Source organism: Trypanosoma equiperdum (genome assembly GCF_001457755.1).
Source record: "Trypanosoma equiperdum strain OVI genome assembly, contig: ctg_40, whole genome shotgun sequence".
Lineage (NCBI taxonomy): Eukaryota > Euglenozoa > Kinetoplastea > Trypanosomatida > Trypanosomatidae > Trypanosoma > Trypanosoma equiperdum.
Genome location: NW_027124321.1, coordinates 1 through 1,319, shown reverse-complemented (window position 1 = coordinate 1,319; position 1,319 = coordinate 1). Strand labels below are relative to the sequence as shown.

The 1,319-nt window shown below is 39.6% G+C and overlaps 1 pseudogene across 1 annotated transcript; it reads left to right on the top strand.

Moving 5' to 3' along the window:
• The first annotated feature begins 764 nt into the window (after positions 1-764).
• On the top strand, positions 765-1,265 carry TEOVI_000172500:pseudogene (annotated as a pseudogene). The gene has a single exon. A coding segment is annotated over exon 1 (501 nt).
• Positions 1,266-1,319: the final 54 nt, after the last annotated feature.

The window sequence follows — 1,319 nt, the reverse complement described above, 5'->3', positions numbered from 1 at the left end:
GGAGGGAATTATATAAATCAGTGCTCTGCATGGAAAACATATCGACGGCAGAGGGACCAAAGATTAAGAGTTCAAAAATATGTTTCCACACCAATATGCTAAGGGTGTCGTGTACTGCTAATCCATTATGCACTCTTCTTTTGCATTATGGGTCGAATATTGGCACACACAGGAATATGAGTAATACTAAATAATTACGCAGTTAGCCAGCGCAGCTGGCTTCGCAATAAGTGAAAACGCGAATTTCTGGATTATGAGCACAAAATTTGTTAAAGTTGCAGAATATGTATCACTTATAGTGTGAGCTGCTGGGGGTTTCTCACCTGCAATAAACAGGTTGATGATGTTACAAAGCTTGAGACTGTGATGCATTCTCTCATAAAATACAGAAAATGTTGAAAGTGGATGCAACTTCTTTACTGGAAAACGCAGTGCAACTTCAACAAGCCACTTTAGTCACTATCTTAATCAAAAAAGAGCAATTGATGATCCTAAACATCATCTTGCGCTACTATTTCGTTGGAACTGGCAAAAAATGTTAAGATCATGTTGACGGCAATATGATAGATGAAGAAGATTCACGATGAGACAACAGCAAATCCTTGTGGGTTTAGTGTCTGTTGCGGAGGCGTGCGTTCTTGGCTCTTACCTAGTGTTGTGGGGGCTGTACTTTTGTTATTAAGAACTAATGGTAACTGTTGCCTAAGCGCGTTAAAGCGTGTCTGCATCACATTTTTTGCATCTCTCGTACAGGGTTGTAGGGAATGAAGGCTGCCATAGTGGAACTGGTCGTTTTGCTGTTGTTCATAATTGGCGTTGATGGAGCAGAACAAGGCACTTGCATGTTGTTGGCTGATGTTTACGGTGATGTAAGTTTAGACAAGTCCGTATGTTACCTAAACTGACTTTCCGACGCACTAAACAAATTTTACAACGATGGTGAGCAGAAACTGTTTGTAAATGAGGAAGTATACGCAAATGCATCTCATATATTGTATTACATGGAAAGAAAAACAGGTGAATGTGTTAAATATTTGAGTGTTATTAGCAGTGTTGTGATGGTAGAGGAAAATGATAGGTTGGAAAAACTTATATCTTATGGAAATGCAATGGGAGACCTTGTGGCTAAGGTTGGCGGCTTGTTCGCTGAGGTTAATGAAAGTGTAAGGGTAGTGAGGAAAGAATTACCTGGTGCCCTTATAAAAGTGAATAAATATTATACGGCTATTGCTGAGATCACAAGGACTGTGTGGGATGATGTTAAAGCTGTGGAAAGTGGAAAGCACGAATGTAAAGATCAAGAGTTTAGAGGTGTTAAA